Source organism: Rhinoraja longicauda, chromosome 6, assembly GCF_053455715.1.
Source record: "Rhinoraja longicauda isolate Sanriku21f chromosome 6, sRhiLon1.1, whole genome shotgun sequence".
NCBI lineage: Eukaryota > Metazoa > Chordata > Chondrichthyes > Rajiformes > Arhynchobatidae > Rhinoraja > Rhinoraja longicauda.
This window is the reverse complement of record NC_135958.1, coordinates 75731339-75748707: the sequence shown is the minus strand read 5'-3', so window position 1 is coordinate 75748707 and position 17369 is coordinate 75731339. Positions and strand designations below refer to the sequence as shown.

Below are 17369 nucleotides of genomic sequence, written 5' to 3'. Positions count from 1 at the left end.
CAGTCTACATTAGGGTTGCCCAACTGTCCTGTATTAACATCCCGTATTTTGGGCCAAATTAGTTTATCCCGTACGGGACCGTCCTTGGCACGTATTAGTAGGGTTGCCAACTTCCTCACTCCCAAATAAGGGACAAAAGGTGATGTCACCGCCCCACGGCCGGGGGGATGCCATTGGTGGAGTGGGAGCACGTGGCCACTGGCTGGTCAGGTCACGTGGGGCGCGGGGCGGTGACGTCACCTTGTCCCTTATTTGGGAGTGAGGAAGTTGGCAACCCTAGTCTACATACCACCCCAAGGCAATGCCACGGTGGCACTGGATAAATTGTCAAAGGGATACGGGCCAAACACAGGCAGGTGCGGCTCATGTAGATGGGGCATGTCGTTCGGTGTGGGCAAGTTAGGCCCAAGGGCCTGTTTCCACTCTGTATGACTCTGGAAAAGTAAGCACGTTTGTAAAGCTTGGGTACCTTGGGCAAAGGTCCTGGCGTTGCTGTGGTCTTCCTCGAGCCTGTCGACCATGTCTGAGATGGAGATGAGCCCAGCCGCGGCCAACACGCCCGCCTGCCTCATGCCTCCCCCGAGCACCTTGCGCAGCCGCACCGCCCGCTCAATGAAGTCCTTGCGTCCGCCGATGATAGAGCCGACCGGAGAGCCGAGACCCTGGGCAACGCGAGACAACAGTGTCACTGGGAGCAGGACACTGGGTGTCCAGCTGACCAGGTTCCAGAGGAACATCTGACCTCACCCTGCATCTCCAGACTCCCCTCAAATCTGGACGTCGCCACTCAGATAATCACAGCATTCAAGAGCATTAGAAATTGGAGCAAATCCCTCACAAAACCTCTGGGTTTAGGAGCTGCGAACAATCCCAGGCAGCACTCTTTAGACTTTAGAGATACAGCGCGGACACAGGCCCTTCGGCCCACCGAGCCCGTGCCGACCAGTGATCACCCCATACACCAGCATTATCCTACACACTGTCATAAGGGATAGGAGTAGAATGAGGCCACTCGGCCCATCAAGTGTACTCCACCATTCAATCATGGCTGATCATGGCTGACCCGAAAGGCCTCCTATTCCTTTTCTCCAGAAAAATACACTTACTTGATACAAGTCCTGTCCCACTGAGTTGCTCCAGCATTTTGTGTCTGAGCAGTTAACCCAATAGGATAATGTTCTATTTTCCTTGCAAAGATAATCCTGAGTGGAAGACCACAGTAAGCGTGCAGGAAGAAACAATCACAACGTACGTGTACTTGTACCAAGTAAGTGTATCTGCCTCATCCCGCTGGGTTGGGGAGAAGGGTCTGATTATTAAGATGAACAAGTAACTGTCCTGACTTTATTCTGCATTCCCTCTCTCCATCCCTCCCCCACCCCAGCCATCCTGCCAGTCCCACTGTTCGCATCCATATGTCCCATCGTTGTCACCTCTTCCACCGCCAACAATGGACCATTGTGGGCTCCACCATTCCTTGGTCATCGGTGCCGGTTCTGGTTTGTTCTGAACCTTTTCATACCTCTAGTCTCCCTCTCCCCTGACTCTCAGCCTGAAGAAAGGTCTCGACCGGAAACGTCGCCCATTCCTTTTCTCCAGAGATGCTGCCTGACCCGCTGAGTTACTCCAGCTTTTTGTATCTATTTTCCCTTGGACTCGATGGGATATTTTTTTCCTTTGGGAAAGGTTGACCATCAATTACAAGCCCCACTGACATCCTCTCCCCTCCCGAGACCGGACCAGACTTCCTCTCGCCCCGCCTCCCTCTTGCCGTTCTGGGGAGGGTCTTACCTTGGACAGGCACAGGGACACAGAGTCACAGTGGTGCAGGATGTCTGAGGCTGGGACACGCAGGGCAACGGCCGCATTCATCAGGCGCGCTCCATCCATGTGGATCGGTAGGTTGTATGTGTTGGCCAGCTTTCGCACCTCCAGAGGCAAGAGAGTGGAGCAGAGCGAGTTGCAAAAGAAAGAAGCAGAAAGCAGAGTTGAAACAGCAGGGGGGAACAAGAGTCGAGAGTGGTTTATTGTGATATGTTCCAAACGGAACTGAAGCGGCCAGCCTCTCGTCTATATCAATTAGCTCCCAAGCTGCCACTTGCATAGACCGGGTCAGCGATAAGCGTAATGACTCGAACAATTAATAACAGAAATCCTCCTTGACATTTAATAGTTAGTTACATTTAATAGTTAGTTGACATTCTTACTTGCAGCAGAATATTGCATTGCATATTGCAGCAAAACAGAATATGTAAAAATAGTACTCTGTAAGCAATATAATAAATGAAAAAAAGTTCAGTGTGTGTGTGTATATATATATATACATTTATACATATACACACATGCGCACACACATCCATACATACACACACACACATGAAAACAAACAAACAAACAGTAATAGTGCAAACGGCAAAACCAATGTAGTTCAGAGCTTATTTGGAGGTTGTAGTGTTTAATAGCCTGATGCTGTCGGGAGGAAGCTGTTGCTGAACCTGGACATTACAGGTTTTTGGCTCCTTTGGTTCTCTGGTGAAGTTGACTGCCTCTTCTGAGGCAGCGACTCCTGTAGATCCCTTCGATGGTGGGGAGGTCAGGACCCACAGACCAGAGGATTTCCAATCCCCAAGGAATAGCCTGAGCCTCCAGGAATTAAGTGTAAACCCCCCCCGGCAATGTTATGAACAACTTAGGTCTATAACTGAGCTCAACACGGCGAATATAGGGGTGGGTGTGAATGAGTGCTTGATGGTTGGCACGGGCTAGTTGGGCCGAAGGGCCTGTTTCTCCCCTGCCTCCTCCCTTCCCAGTGGTGCTCCCAACACTATTCTGGTAGAAGCCAACCTTGAAATCTTCCTGTGTAAGAAGGAACTGCAAATGCTGGTTTACACCAAAGATAGACACAAAATGCTGGTGTAACCCAGCGGGTCAGGCAGCATCTTTGGGGAAAATGAAGAAGTGACTTTTCAGGTCAGAACGAGTCTGAAGAATGGAATGAGCCTGAAGAGTGGCTCCGACCCAAAACGCCACCGATTATTTTTCTCCAGAGATGCTGCAGTAGGAAATTTTGTGTTGTACCTGTACTCAAAATCTGGCTTTGCTTGGGACCCAGCTCAGAGGTACGGACACAAAATAAAACATCTCATAGATCAGTGTTGAGTCCCTCGAACAATTCAGTTTATTGAAGGCCTTAACAGTGCACATTGAAAAACACTCTGAGAGAACCCAAAGTGTTTCAAAGATTCACAACACCCACAGCCTTTTATATTCTCACGACGCAATGGTTACTTGTGAATTTTACATTTTTGAAATGTCATCATTGATCAATGTCTCTGAAACCTTTCATCTTTCTCTTTGTCCAGAGTTATCCTGAACCTTATGTTTCCTATTATTTTGAAAACCTCCCTCCAATATATCTAACGAATACATACCATTAACATCAGTATCCCTGATCAGATTTATTACCCTCAGCTGTTTACAACCCCCAATGTTTATTTTAACTACAGTGGATGCGCTGTGGAACTTAAACACCGTGACACATCCATTTATTGCCTCACTAACATCCTTAGGTTCCCTAAGTTGGCCATTTTTCCCCATCGTGTTTCCCCAGTATGTAACCTCTAGAGTTACATTACAATACAAACTACTCATCTTCCTTATAACTTTCAAAGTTTCCGACAACAGATGCTGCCTGACCCTGCCAGCTGAGTTACGCCAGCATTTTGTGTCTGTCCTGAGATTGTCCTGATTGTGTTAACTGGGGCATTCCCTTACCTCCTGGAGAAAGGGAAGTGGTAGGACACGGCCTCCCTTCACATTGTGGGTGTTCTCCAGACAAATGAGGCTTGTTCTGGTGACGTGAGGGTCAGGGTAATCGTGTCGTATGTTGGATTCCAATTCATTCAGATCAAAAGTCCCATCTGGAAGATTCTTCACAACACGTGAATGAATTCCTGCTATCTGCAAAAGAGCATACAACAGTGATTAGCGTTGATGTGTACTGTTATCTCATAAGTTCTTAAGTTCATAAGTAATAGCAGAATTAGGCCATTTGGCCCAACAAGTCTACTCCGCCATTCAATCATGGCTGATCTATCTCTCCCTCCTAACCCCATTCTCCAAGCCTTCTACCCATAACCTCTGACACCCGTATTAATCTCCCTGGATATTGCTCTCAAACATCCACCAAAATGTGTTGAAGAAGAATTTAGACTTTAGACTTCTAGACTTCAGAGATACAGCGCAGAAATAGGCCCTTCAGCCCACCGAGTCCGCGCCGACCAGCGATGACCCCTTACGCTAGAACAATTCTACCCACTAAAGGCAATTTACAAATTACAGAAGCTGATTAATATATAAACCTGTACATCTTTGGAGTGGAAATTGGTGCACCCAGAGAAAACTGAAGTGCTCACGGGGAAAACGTACAAACTCCGTATAGACAGAATCTATAGTCAGGATTGAACCGGGATCTCTGGTGTTGTGACAGTGGCTCTGTCACCTGTGCCACTGTGCCACCCTGTTTTATCATATCATATCATATATATACAGCCGGAAACAGGCCTTTTCGGCCCACCAAGTCCGTGCCGCCCAGTGATCCCCGTACATTAACACTATCCTACACCCACTAGGGACAATTTTTACATTTACCCAGCCAATTAACCTACATACCTGTACGTCTTTGGAGTGTGGGAGGAAACCGAAGATCTCGGAGAAAACCCTCGCAGGTCACGGGGAGAACGTACAAACTCCTTACAGTGCAGCACCCGTAGTCAGGATCGAACCTTAATCTCCGGCGCTGCATTCGCTGTAAAGCAGCAACTCTACCGCTGCGCTACCGTGCCAATCCACGATTCTAATCGGCAAAGTTAGAGGATTAGCTATCAGCTGAGGAAGGCAAATAAAGGATCTCAAAGAAGGGTCCCGAAACATCGCCTATCCATGTTTTCCAAAGATGCTGCCTGGCCCTCTTGAGTTACTCCAGTGATTTGTGCCTTTTTTTTTGTAAATCAGCATATGCAGTTCCTTGTGTCTAACATAATGGGTTGAATGGCTGCCATCTGTGACTTAGAGGGAGTTACACCAGGGAAACAGGCCCTTCCACCCACTGACCATCAATCACCCGATCATATGGTTCTATGTTATCCCACTTTTGCATCTACTCCCCACACACGAGAGGACAATTAACCTACAAACCCACACGTGGGAGGGAACCGGAGCACCCAGAGGAAACCCACGCGGTCACAGGGAGAATGTGCAAAGGCCACCCAGGGCAGCACCCGAGGTCAGGATCGAACCGGGGTCTCTGGTGCTGTGAGGCAGCTGCTCTACCCGCTGTGCCACGGTACCAATCTGCAAGTGTGGGTGTTTTGCTGTCACCTGAGGATGCAGACAGACAGAAGAGCAAGAGAGAGACATGGTAAATAAAGGAATGGAGACAATCAGCGGTGCTGCTGACAAAGATTTAACACACCTTTTGCAGAGAGATTTCTGAGGTTCTGTGATTACTTGTACGGTCACTAGAGGGCAGCAAGCAGACAGGAATAAGTAATGCTTGCACTGTGCGGGATCAATGTGGTGGCAGTTCATCTGCACAGTAATCAGGCCCGTTCATCCATTTTTAATCTGGTGTTCAAGGTTAAAGTAATAATTTCCCTTGTCCAAAGTCATGACACGAAACAATATGGCTTAATGAAAATGCGTGGCGAGATGCTATCATATGGTTCGACACAAAGTGCTGGAGTAACTCAGTGGGTCAGGCAGCATCTCTGGAGAAAATGAATAGAGGACGTTTTGGGTCGGAATCCCTTCTTCAGATCGGAAGTAGAGGTGGTGGTGGTGGTGGGGGGGGCAAATAATGTGGAGGCAAGAAAGGGCCAGAATATTTAAAAAAACATTTGTACAGTTTATTTCCACCCCGCTCCACCTTTACTTTCAGTCTGAAGGAGATCCCGGTTCGATCCTGACCTCGGGTGCTGTCTGTGGAGTTTGCACGTTCTCCCTGTGACCGCGTGGGTTATCTCCAGGCACTCCATTTTCCACCCACATCCCCAAAACGTGTGGGTTTTAAACGTCTTTTTCTTCCAGGGGGCAGGACGGTGGTAGAATCCAAAATGGCGGCGCTAAATCCAAAATGGCGGCGCTGCCATAGCAGCTGCGGCTTACCTGCGGTCCATTTGTCTTTGTGTTTTTGTTGTTTTTTTGTCTTAATTGTAGTTGTGATGTGGTGTTTTTGTGTTTGTGTACTGTGTGTGTATGTGGGGGGGGGAGGGGGGAACTGTAAAATTGTAAATATGTGTCCCTTCCTAACGGAGACCCGACCTTTGTTTTCTGGGTGGTGTCTCCGTTCCTGCTGCGGCCTACCATCGGCCCAACTCCTGGAGCTGGCGGCCTCCAGGGCTCTGGTACGCAGAGCCCGCGGATCGGACTTACCATCACCGGAGCCGGCCGTCTTCGGAGGCTGCGGGAGCGGCTGCGACTCGCCTTAGGCTCGGGCCGCGTGGATGCCGACATCGGGAGCTCCGGCAGCGGCAGCGGGTTCGCCCGCCCCGGATCGCGGGGCTTGGGGCGCGGACATTTCACCGTCCGGCGCGGCCTAAAATAGGCTGCGGGATATTTCTCTGCTGGGCGGGGGCTTCAATGTCGGGAGCCACGACCGCCCCGACGTGCAGCAACAGCGGCAGCAGCAGCGTGTTCGCCCGCCCCGGATCGGACTTATCATCGGCGGAGCCGGCCGTCTTCGGAGGCTGCGGGAGCGGCTGCGACTCGCCTTGGGCTTGGCCCGCTGCGAACCGTCCGGCGCGGCCTGCAACCACAACAACCTGACTGCGGGCGAGGACAGCAGGAGAAGGGAAAGACATTGTGGCCTTCCATCACAGTGAGGAGAGGGGTGATGGATGTTTCTTTGATGGATGTTTCTTTTTTTGTGTGTTTTTGGGGTTGTGTAATTTTAATGCCTATTTAATGCTTTTATTGTTGGACTGTGTTTTTGGGGTTTTTGGGGTTGTGTAATTTTAATGCCTATTTAATGCTTTTATTGTTGGACTGTGGGTGACTGAATTTCGTCCAATATTGGATGACAAATAAAGCTATCTTGAATCTTGAATCTTGAGTTGCAGCGCCAGGGACCCACCCGGGTTCAATCCTGACTACAGATGCTGTCTGTCTGTACTTTGTATGTTTCCCCCCATGACCGCGTGGGTTTTCACCGGGTGCTCTGGTTTCCTCCCACACCAAGGACGTGCAGGTTTATAGGGTAATTGGCTGTGGTAAAATTGTAAATTGTCCCTAGTAGTTAGGATAGTGCTGGCGTACGATGATTGCTGGTCGGCGCGGACTGGGTGGGCCGAAGGGCCTGTTTCCGTGCTGTATCTTTAAAGTCTAAAAGTAAGTGAAGTAATAGACAATAGGTGCAGGAGGAGGCCATTCGGCCCTTCGAGCCAGCACCGGCATTCAATGTGATCATGGCTGATCATTCTCAATCAGTACCCAGTTCCTGCCTTCTCCCCATACCCCCTGACTCCGCTATCCTTAAGAGCTCTATCTAGCTCTCTCTTGAATGCATTCAGAGAATTGGCCTCCACTGCCTTCTGAGGCAGAGAATTCCACATATTCACAACTCTCAGTTCTAAATGGCCTACCCCTTATTCTTAAACTGTGGCCCCTTGTTCTGGACTCCCCCAACATTGGGAACATGTTTCCTGCCTCTAACGTGTCCAACCCCTTAATAATCTTCTACGTTTCGATAAGATCTCCTCTCATCCTTCTAAATTCCAGTGTATACAAGCCTAGTCGCTCCAGTCTTTCAACATATGACAGTCCGGCCATTCCGGGAAGTAAAATCTATATATAATTTGTTTTGTGCTTGTTTGTCCTGAGATGCTGCTGAAAGACTTTCATTGTACTTTGTTCTCACAGTACGTGTGCAGATGACAATAAACTCAACTTGACAGTGTAGATGTGAGGATTAGATCCGATCTGCCAACACTCCACCCAACCTTCCAGCTGATCAACATCGTACTATCGCCCCCTATAAACCTCCTTCACTATAGAGTCACTGCAGTCCAAGTCACTGCCTTCAGGAGCAATCAAGGTGCAGAGTGAAAAATAATCACGAGAAGCAGACTTTCCCTCAGAGAATAAATCATTGTTCCTTCCTTGGAAATCTCTGGCCTTTCATCTACTCTGCAGCGAATGATGCCAGGAGTGAGTGGTTAGCGTGTGATGAGCGTTTGACAGCACTGGGCCTGTACTCGCTGGAGTTTAGAAGGTTGAGGGGGGACCTCATTGAAACCTACAGAATAATGAAAGTCATAGATAGAATGGGTGTGGAAAGGATGTTTCCACTGGTGGGGGAGTCTAGGACCAGCGGCCATGGCCTCAGAGTTAAAGGGCGCTCTTTAAGAAAGGAGGAGAGGAGGAACTTCTTTAGTCAGAGGGTAGTTAATCTGTGGAACTCATTGCCACAGAGGGCTGTGGAGGCTGTCAGTGGATATTTTTATGGTAGAGATAGACAAATTCTTGATTAGAACGGGTGTCAAGGGTTATGGGGAGAAGGCAAGAAAATGGAATTAGATCATCAGCCAAGATTGAATGGCGGAGTGGACTCGATGGGCCGAATGGCCTAATTCTACTCCTATAACTTGTGAACTTGTGACTGTTGTATAATAACAGTGATCGAAGAAAACAAGTGTTGTTAGACGTGAGGGAGATGATCACAGACTCGGTGAGGGAGGGGAATGAGAGGACGTGGTGTTGGACGCCATTTCAGTCGCAATGAAATGCTGCACACGGAACTGAAGGCTGTTCAATGTGAAAATAAAAGCACTATTCCTATTTTGGTCTGTTAGCCTCCAAAAAAAACAAGTTTTAAAAATGAATATAAAACTCTCCAGGACAGCTAGGTAAGATTTGACACGTGCCAAATGTGTAATAGACAATAGACAATAGGTGCAGGAGGAGGCCATTCGGCCCTTCGAGCCACCACCGTCATTCAATGTGATCATGGCTGATCATTCTCAATCAGTACCCCGTTCCTGCCTTCTCCCCACACCCCCTGACTCCGCTATCCTTAAGAGCTCTATCTAGCTCTCTCTTGAATGCATTCAGAGAATTGGCCTCCACTGTCTTCTGAGGCAGAGAATTCCACAGATTCACAACTCTCTGACTGAAAAAGTTTTTCCTCATCTCAGTTCTAAATGGTCTACCCCTTATTCTTAAACTGTGGCCCCTTGTTCTGGACTCCCCCAACATTGGGAACATGTTTCCTGCCTCTAACGTGTCCAACCCCTTAATAATCTTATACGTTTCGATCAGATCCCCTCTCATCCTTCTAAATTCCAGTGTATACAAGCCTAGTCGCTCCAGTCTTTCAACATATGACAGTCCGGCCATTCCGGGAAGTAAAATCTATATATAATTTGTTTTGTGCTTGTTTGTCCTGAGATGCTGCTGAAAGACTTTCATTGTACTTTGTTCTCACAGTACGTGTGCAGATGACAATAAACTCAACTTGACAGTGTAGATGTGAGGATTAGATCCGATCTGCCAACCCTCCACCCAACCTTCCAGCTGATCAACATCGTACTATCGCCCCCTATAAACCTCCTTCACTATATAAACCATCACAACCTTGCTTTCACACCATCGGTAAACAGTGATCCCGTGAGAAAGAAAGGTCTTACATTTCTGTACATTACCTATATTTATGTAGCACCTTTCACTAGCTCGAGACCTCCCAATGCCCGCTGCAGATGCTTGGTTTACAGTTCAGTTACTTTTGTACCACAGTAGAAGCAGCAGCTTGATTAGGTACAGTTTATTTTAGTTTCGTTTTTAGTCTCGAGGTACAGCGCGGAAACAGGCTCTGCACCCCGCCGAGCCCACATTGACCAGCGACCACCCGCCCACAAGCATGGTCTGCCTCACCAGCGACCATCTACAATTTTTGCCAAAACCAAATTAACCTACAAGGCTGTACGTCCTTGTGCCAAGCGCAGGCGGGTGGGACTAGTGAGGGTGGGGCATCTTGGATGGCATGGGCAAGCTGGGCCGAAGGGCCTGTTGCCCTGTATGACCTCCTGCCCGACGGTGGCAGTGAGAAGAGGGCTCGGCCCGAATGATCAGATACGACCCGAAACGTCACCCATCCTTTTTCTCCACAGATGCTGCGTGACCCGTTGAGTTTCTCCAACACTTTGCGTCTATCTTCGGTTTAGTGTATTGTCACTGAGTTGCGTGCTGTCCAGTCAGTGGAAAGACAGTACTGTGATCGAGCCATCCAGTGTACAGATGCATAATAAAACGATTAACATGAATAACGCTTAGTGCAAGATAAAGTATCTCAACTGATATACACTGTAACTGACTCGATTGTAATCATGTGTTGTCTTTCTGCTGACTGGATAGCTCGCAACAAAAGCTTTTCACTGTACCTCGGTACACGTGACAATGAACTAAAGTCCAGTAAAATCTGATCAAAGATAGTCTGAGGGTCTCCAATGCGGTATAAACCAGCATCTGCTGTTCCTTTCAACACATGCAGTGATTAGGCGGTGCGGTAGAGTTGCAGCGCCGGAGACCCAGTGTTCGATCCTGACTACGGGTGCTGTCTGTACGGAATTTATACATTCTCCCCGTGACCATGTGGGTTTCCTCCGAGATCTTCAGTTTACTTCCACACTCCAAAGACGTATAGGTTTGTAGGTAAATTGGCTTGGTATAATGATAAATTGTCCCTAGTGGGTGTATGATAGTGTTAATGTGCGTGGATCGCTGGTCGGTGCGGACTCGGTGGGCCGAAGGGCCTGTTTCTCTACGCGCTGTATCTCTACACTAAACCAAGTGTTAGGCTTAATGTAAAGCACCCGCTCCAGTGTCTCTTGCAGTATCTGCACACAAGGTGAGGAGTTGGTGTATACCTGTGCACCACCTCCCTGTTCAAAGAGATGAATGTGTGCCCGATCTCCGACAATAAGCTCCGTTCCTCTTTCCCAGCAATGACACATAACTGCAAAGGAAAGAGAAGTCATTGTTCAAAGTTGTGAAATTTTCCGGTAAAGCTTAATCAGTGTCGACCTGTGGGAACCAGGTAAACCAAGACTTACTTTTGAAACAAAAGTACAGATTAGAAACACACTAAGTAGCTTACTTTAAACACGAGCCAAACTCTCTGTAACTGCCAAAGTTGGAGGAACTGTTTTTGGGAAGTGATAACGGCTATCTAGAAGTGCAGCAGAGAAAGTTTACTGAAAATATCAGTGTGTAAAAGTATGTAATATTATCCCTTCTCAATGCATGTGCCTTCAGGCACGTATACCAGATGAGATGACAACACGATAATGGACAATGGGTCTTAATGGTGAAGTTAAGACGCTACATTTTTAACAATTTGAAGGATACAGAGTGGTGCCGGAAACATAGTTTAGTTTAGAGATACAGAACAGAAACAGCACCCTTTGGCCCAGTGAGTCCGCACCGACCGGCGATCTCCACATATCAACACTATCCTACATACACGAGTGACAATGTTTAATACATTTACCAAGCCAATTTACCTACGTACCTGTACGTCTTTGGAGTGTGGGAGGAAACCGAAGATCTCGGACCATGCAGGTCACGGGGAGAACGTACAAACTCCGTACAGACAGCACCTGTAGTCGGGATCGATCCCTGGTCTACGGTGCTGCAAGCGTTATAAGGCAGCAACTCTATCGCTACGCCACCGTGCCGCCCTGTCTCAGAGTAATCTACCATTCTTACACTCGTACTTATGTCTGGGCAGCACGGTGGCGCAGCGGTAGAGTTGCTGCTTTACAGCGCCAGAGACCCGTGTTCTATCCTGACTACGAGTGCTGTCTGTATGAGGTTTGTACATTCTTTCTGTGACCGCGTGGGTTTTCTCAGGGTGCTCTGGTTTTCTCCCACACTCCAAAGGCGTACAGGTTTGTAGTTTAATCAGCTTTGGTAAAAATTGTAAGATAGTGTGTAAGATAGTGCGATTGTGAATGGGTGATTGCTGGTCGGCACGGACTGGGTGGGCCGAAGGGCCTGTTTCCGCGCTGGGTCTCGTAAATCTAAAGTCGTTCTGAACTGTATGCAAAAAACGAATATCAGTGTGCCCACCAGGTACATGTGACAATAAAGTACCATTGAGCCATTCACTTGTCAGGAGGAACAATGGTCCTACTTAATGCAAGATGTCTTGCCTGAGGCATGTCAAGTGGGCCAGGATCACAGTCACTCTTGTACAGAAGGGCCTCGACTCAAAACGGCACCTATCATTGTTCTCCAGAGATGCTGCCTGAGCCGCTGAGATACTCCAGCACTTTGTGGGTTTGTGAAGGCCTTCTTGATCTTGGCTAAGTGATGGTCAGTTCTGGCACTCACTGAACCTGAAGTGAAATGCTGGCATAGTAATATAATTTGTTTAATTTGGTTTTGTTTAGAGTGGGGGGGAAAGGTTCGGGGGGGGGTTGGGGGGGGAGAGGTGTTTGTAGATTAGTTACTCAAATTTGGAGAATTCAATGTTCATGCCATTGGGTTGTCAGCTACCCAAGTGGAATATGAGGTGCTGTTCCTCTAGGTTGCATTTCAATTCAGTTTAGTTTATTGTTACGTGTGCTGAGGTACAGTGAAAAGCTTTTGTTGCGTGCTATCCAGTCAGCAGAAAGACAATACATGATTACCATCGAGCCGTTATGGTGTATGATAAGGGAATAACGTTTAGTGCAAGGTTAAGGCAGCAAAGTTCGATCAAGGATAGTCCGAGGGTCTCCAGTGAGGTAGGTGATAGATAGTTCACTGCTGCTCTCTGATCGGCCTTTGGCCTCACTCTAATGGACTCGAACAGATTCACGTGCAACTGATGTCACGCTAACCGGTCTACGGTTCTTCATTTTCCCTCTCCCTAAACTGTGGGCATTACATTAGGTCATCTCCAATTCTTTGGAACTGTTCCAGAGTCTAAAGAATGTTGGAAAATGATTACCAATTTCCAGGGCCTGTTCATTAATTACTCTGGGAAGTGGGACCCTGGGGATTGAAATGTTCCTCAGCTCAATGTAATGTAATGCCAACGTATGCAATCATTCCTCATTGTTTGATTACTTCACTGAATGGAACAAGAGGGTAATGTGTGTCTGAGATGCTTCTATACTTATTCATTGTTTCTGTCACAACAGCTCATCGCAACATCTTGGAGTTTATAGATTCATTGGGTAGCAGCATTCCAGACATCCCGCAACACAGATGTTAAGCGATTGCAAACATTTATAAGTAGTGCAAGAAAATAACTGCAGATGCTGGTACAAATCAAAGGTATTTATTCACAAAATGCTGGAGTAACTCAGCAGGTCAGGCAGCATCTCAGGAGAGAAGGAATGGGTGACGTTTCGGGTCGAGACCCTGAGTCTCGACCCGAAACATCACCCATTCCTTCTCTCCTGAGATGCTGCCTGACCTGCTGAGTTACTCCAACATTTTGTGAATAATCATTTACAACGTCCATGGACTGGGTTCTTGTGTGTCTGGCTCTCCCGTTAGGTGGATCGCTGCAAAGTATCTCAGAGGTACGGCACGGTGGCACAGCTGTAGAGTTGCTGCCTTACAGCGCCGGAGACCCGAGTTCGATCCTGACTAAAGATGCGGTCTGTAGGGAATTCGTACGATCTCCTCTTGACCACGTGGGTTTCCTCCGGGTGCTCTGGTTTCCTCCCACACTCCAAAGCTGTACAGGTTTGGCAGGTTAATTGGCTTCGGTAAGAATTGGAAATTGTCACTAGTGTGTAGGATAGTGCTAGTGTGCGGGGATCGCTGGTCTGTGCGGACTTGGTGGGCTGGATGACGCAGTTTCCGCACTGTATCCCCAAAATAAATTCTGTTGGGGGGGAAGATACAATGTTCTAATGGGGTAAAGGAGAGGCAATGTTTTGTGTCAAAGCTTCTCCGAAACATTATCTATCCATCCGTAGAACATAAACCAATACAGCACAAGAACAGGCCCTTCGGCCCACAATGTCTGTGCTGAACATGATCATCTCTAGTCTGCCTGCACATAATCCATATCCCTCCATGCTCGGCATTTCCAAAAAGTACTCTCTGCTGCCTGAAAATTAATCCCATGTCCTCCATAGATGCTGCCTGACCCAGTGAGCAACGCCATCATTTTGTGTTCCTCTCAAGATTTCAACATGTGCAGTTTCTTGTGTCTTGTTAGTGTGTATGTATTGAATACTCAGTAAGTGTTGGAGTGATATCCTTCCTTTGTTTGAGGGGTGTTTCCACCGGACTCTGCCCCTTAATGTCCAGCATCGGAAGCATTTAGTTTAGACATGCAGCGTAAAAACAGGCCCTTCTGCCCACCGAGTCCACACCGACCAACGATCACGCACACATTAATTCTATCCGACACATGAGGCACAATTCACAGAAGCCAATTAACCTAGATATATGTACATCTTTGGATTATGGGAGGAAGCCGGAGCACCGAGAGAAAACCCACGTGGTCACAAGGAGAACGTGCATACTCCGTACAGACAGCACCCGTAGTCAGGATCAAGCCCGGGTCTCTGGCGCTGTGAGGTAGCAATTCTGACGCTGCGCCACTGCGCTGCCCTTTCTAAACCAAAGGCTAGTAAGGTTCAGAAAGCACGGGGTCAATAGACCATAAACAATAGACAATAGGTGCAGGGGAGTTGGCCATTCGGCCCTTCGAGCCAGCACCACCATTCAATGTGATCATGGCTGATCATTCTCAATCAGTACCCCGTTCCTGCCTTCTCCCATACCCCCTGACTCCGCTATCCTTAAGAGCTCTATCTAGCTCTCTCTTGGATACATTCAGAGAATTGGCCTCCACTGCCTTCTGAGGCAGAGAATTCCACAGATTCACAACTCTCTGACTGAAAAAGTTTTTCCTCATCTCCGTTCTAAATGGCCTACCCCTTATTCTTAAACTGTGGCCCCTGGTTCTGGACTCCCCCAACATTGGGAACATGTTTCCTGCCTCTAACGTGTCCAACCCCTTAATAATCTTATATGTTTTGATAAGATCCCCTCTCATCCTTCTAAATTCCAGTGTATACAAGCCTAGTCGCTCCAGTCTTTCAACATATGACAGTCCCGCCATTCTGGGAATTAACCTAGTAAACCTACGCTGCACGCCCTCAATAGCAAGAATATCCTTCCTCAAATTTGAAGACCAAAATTGCACACAGTACTCCAGGTGCGGTCTCACTAGGGCCATGTACAACTGCAGAAGGACCTCTTTGCTCCTATACTCAACTCCTCTTGTTATGAAGGCCAACATTCCATTGGCTTTCTTCACTGCCTGCTGTACCTGCATGCTTCCTTTCAGTGACTGATGCACTAGGACACCCAGATCTCGTTGTACGTCCCCTTTTCCTAACTTGACACCATTCAGATAATAATCTGCCTTCCTATTCTTACCACCAAAGTGGATAACCTCACACTTATCTACATTAAACTGCATCTGCCATGCATCCGCCCACTCACACAACCTGTCCAAGTCACCCTGCAACCTCATAGCATCTTACTCACAGTTCACACAGCCACCAAACTTTGTAACATCTTCTAATGGTACTTTTAATCCCTTCATCCAAGTCATTAATAAATATTGTAAATAGCTGTGGTCCCAGCACCGAGCCTTGCGGTACCCCACTAGTCACTGCCTGCCATTCTGAAAGGGACCCATTTATCCCCACTCTTTGCTTTCTGTCTGCCAACCAATTTTCTATCCATGTCAGTACCCTACCCCCAATACCATGTGCTCTAATTTTGACCACTAAACTCCTATGTGGGACCTTGTCGAAGGCTTTCTGAAAATCAAGGTACACCACATCCACCGGCTCTCCCCTGTCAATTTTCCTAGTTACATCCTCAAAAAATCCCAGAAGATTAGTCAAGCATGATTTCCCCTTCGTAAATCCATGCTGACTCGGAACGATCCTGCTACTGCTATCCAAATGCTCCGCAATTTCGTCTTTTATAATTGACTCCAGCATCTTCCCCACCACTGATGTCAGACTAACTGGTCTATAATTTCCCATTTTCTCTCTCCCTCCTTTCTTAAAAAGTGGGATAACATTAGCTACCCTCCAATCCACAGGAACTGATCCTGAATCTATAGAACATTGGAAAACAATCACCAACGCGTCCAAAAGAAATGCAGCAACTCAGGATGGCCATAGAGCTGGAGGGATTATAGATAGTACGGGGTGAGACTGTGAAAACTGTGAAACATCACAGACTGTGAGAATCGACCTTGAGATGATGATTACCCTGGTTTCCAGAGTAAACGTTGTCAGATTACCAGGGAACGAGATCAAGTTTGCAATCTATTACCCAATCTTTGCAACATATCTTTTGAGTGTTACCCTGCACATTTTACCACAACCTTCCAAGTTTAATGTGTGCAATGTCCGTGTGGCATGACTAAGTTGTTAATCAGGATGTTGAGGTGTTGCAACTTTATCCTCTCCAATTTCTATTGAGATTTTCTACTGTATATCTCATACAAGTATTTGCACGTTCAGGACTTTCCTAATATAACATAGAAACATAGAAAATAGGTGCAGGAGTAGGCCATTCGGCCCTTCGAGCCTGCACCGCCATTCAATATGATCATGGCTGATCATCCAGCTCAGTAACCTGTACCTGCCTTCTCTCCATACCCCCTGATCCCTTTAGCCACAAGGGCCACATCTAACTCCCTCTTAAATATAGCCAATGAACAGGCCTCAACTACCTTCTGTGGCAGAGAATTCCACAGACTCACCACTCTCTGTGTGAAGAATTGTTTTCTCATCTTGGTCCTAAAAGACTTCCCCCTTATCCTTAGCTGTGACCCCTGGTTCTGGACTTCCCCAACATCGGGAACAATCTTCCCGCATCTAGCCTCTCCAACCCCTTAAGAATTTTATGTTTCTAAAAGATCCCCCCTCAGTCCTCTAAATTCCAGCGAGTATAAGCCTAGTCTATCCAGTCTTTCTTCATATGAAAGTCCTGCCATCCCAGGGATCAATCTGGTGAACCTTCTCTGTACTCCCTCTAAGGCTAGAATGTCTTTCCTCAGATTAGGAGACCAAAACTGTACACAATACTCCAGGTGCGGTCTCACCAAGGCCCTGTACAACTGCAGAAGAACCTCCCTGCTCCTATACTCAAATCCTCTTGCTATGAATGCTAACATACCATTCGCTTTCTTCACTGCCTGCTGCACCTGCACGCTTGCTTTCAATGACTGGTGCACCATGACACCCAGGTCACGTTGCATCTCCCCTTTTCCTAATTGGCCACCATTCTGGTAATACTATGCTCTCCTGTTCTTGCCGCCAAAGTGGATAACCTCA

The 17369-nt window shown here is 47.5% G+C and overlaps 1 protein-coding gene across 1 annotated transcript in view; it reads right to left on the bottom strand.

Annotated features, from left to right (window-relative positions):
• Window positions 1-17369, bottom strand: part of tha1 (threonine aldolase 1) — a 71180-nt gene that overhangs the window by 2173 nt on the left and 51638 nt on the right. The window contains exons 3-6 of the mRNA XM_078401892.1: window positions 10920-11008; window positions 3775-3960; window positions 1792-1929; window positions 470-662 (exon numbers count right to left, since the gene is read on the bottom strand). Coding sequence (XP_078258018.1) covers window positions 470-662; window positions 1792-1929; window positions 3775-3960; window positions 10920-11008 — 606 coding nt within the window. The remainder of the gene's footprint in view (window positions 1-469; window positions 663-1791; window positions 1930-3774; window positions 3961-10919; window positions 11009-17369) is intronic.